The sequence below is a fragment of the Benincasa hispida genome, chromosome 8 (assembly GCF_009727055.1).
Source record: "Benincasa hispida cultivar B227 chromosome 8, ASM972705v1, whole genome shotgun sequence".
NCBI lineage: Eukaryota > Viridiplantae > Streptophyta > Magnoliopsida > Cucurbitales > Cucurbitaceae > Benincasa > Benincasa hispida.
This window is the reverse complement of record NC_052356.1, coordinates 64443694-64445697: the sequence shown is the minus strand read 5'-3', so window position 1 is coordinate 64445697 and position 2004 is coordinate 64443694. Positions and strand designations below refer to the sequence as shown.

At 41.6% G+C, this 2004-nt stretch overlaps 1 protein-coding gene across 1 annotated transcript; it reads right to left on the bottom strand.

Moving 5' to 3' along the window:
• Positions 1–270: 270 nt before the first annotated feature.
• LOC120084193 lies at positions 271–1671 on the bottom strand. The gene is made up of 2 exons (XM_039040084.1): positions 1549–1671; positions 271–1044 (listed from the first exon to the last, which is right to left on the bottom strand). Exons 1-2 carry the CDS (start codon positions 1669–1671, stop codon positions 271–273), a joined length of 897 nt encoding a protein of 298 aa, XP_038896012.1.
• Between the last annotated feature and the right edge of the window lie 333 nt (positions 1672–2004).

Genomic DNA, 2004 nt, shown 5'->3' with positions numbered 1-2004 from the left:
ATTGCTGTTGACTATCACAGTTGTTCCTCCTTTCTTGGGAATGCATTGGACTGGGCTTACCCAGCTACTGTTGGATATAGGATAAATAACTCTTGCGTCAACCATTTTAAAATTTCTTTCTTGACCATTCTTTCATTATGGGGTTCAGCCTTCTTTGAGGCTCGATTGACCCCGACTTCCCTTCTTTCAGCCTAATCTTATGCATGCAATAAGATGGACTAATGCCATGGATATCCGCAAGCGTGCAACCTATTGCATGCTTGTGCTTTTTCAACATCTGCAAGAGAGATTGTCGTTAGGCTCTGTAAGATTTGCGGAAATGATCATAGGTAAGGTGTTGTTGGTTCCAAGGAATGCGTATTTCAGGTGACTAGGTAACTGTTTTAACTCGAGTTCTGGTGGTTCCTCAAGTGATGGATGCGTTGGTTTTGTCCGCTGCTCACTCAGACTTAGCGGATTTGATTCTTTCAGGTTCTCCAACGCGAGGACCTCACATACATGGGTCTCCTCTTCAGGCAACTCAATACTGTTTAGTTGACAATCTTCATTATCTGGGAACTTTAATGCGTTGAGCACATTAAACTTCACCTCTTGATTATCTACGCGCATAGTCAATTCGCCTTTATGCATGTCAATTAAAACTTTCCCAATAGCTAGGAAAGGACGTCTAAGAATAATTGGTACCTCCCTATCCGCTTCACAGTCCAAGATAATAAAGTCTGCTAGGAATATGAAGTTATCAACCTTTACCAGAACGTCTTCAATATTTCCTTCTGGGTATTTAATTGTTCTGTCAGCAAGCTGAAGAGTAACAGAAGTGGGTTGTGCTTCGCCAATTCCCAGTTTCTTAAAAATTGAGAGTGGCATGAGATTAATGCTTGCTCCCAAATCACACAACACATGACCTACATCCAATCGTCCTATCGAGCAAGGAATTGTGAAGCTCCCAGGGTCCTTCTGCTTCCTTGGTAGACTGTTGTTTACTAACGTGTTACACTCATGCGTTAGTGCGATTACTTTCTTATCACCCAGAACAAACTGAGCCTTTCCCAAATCTTTCATTTGGAATTAGGTCACTAGCCAGTTCTTAACTGCAGTCAGTAGACCTACATCATTCCCAATGAGTAGGATATCCTCTATATACAACACTAAGAAAACTACTGAACCGTTGATGATCTTTTTGTAGACACAAGGTTCATCAACGTTTTGGTCAAAGGCATACGATTTGATCGAAATATCAAACCAAATGTTCCAAGATCAAGACGCTTATTTCAGCCCATAAATGGACCGATTCAGCTTGCAAATCTTTGCTCTTGACCTTGGGCAATGAATCCCTTGGGCTGCCATGTAAATGGTCTCCTCAAGATTTCCATTCAGAAAGGCCGTCTTGACGTCCATTTGCTAGATCTCATAATTATAATAAGTGGCTATGGACAGAAGGATGCTGATCGACTTTAACATGGCAATAGACGAGAAAGTCTCCTCATAGTCGACTCCCTCTACTTGGGTATAACCCTTTGCCACAAGTTGAGCTTTGAAGGTTTGCACCTTCCCATCGGCATTTCGTTTGCGCTTATAGATCCATTTACAACCTATAGGTCTTACCCCATTAGGCTGATCTACAATATCCCAAACTGAGTTGAAATACATTGACTTCATCTTGAGATCCATGGCTTTGACCCATTTATCCTGGTTTATATCCTCTATTGCCTTCTAATAAGATAACGAATCCTCAACATCACTATCTGCTACCATAGCAAGGATTTCTGTGAATCCTAAATAGCGAACGGGTGGATTTGCAACCCTCCCACTGCGTTGAGGTTCCCTAAACTCTTGAGATGGAACCGACCTACTAGATGAACTATCATTAACAACTCTTACTGATGAAGCAGGCCATTCAACAACTCTTGTTAAAGTTTTAGTAGTTTTGTTGGAAAGCTCACGTAACACGACTTTACTACATGGACTGTGCTCCTTAATATGATCCTCCTCCAGGAAAGTAGC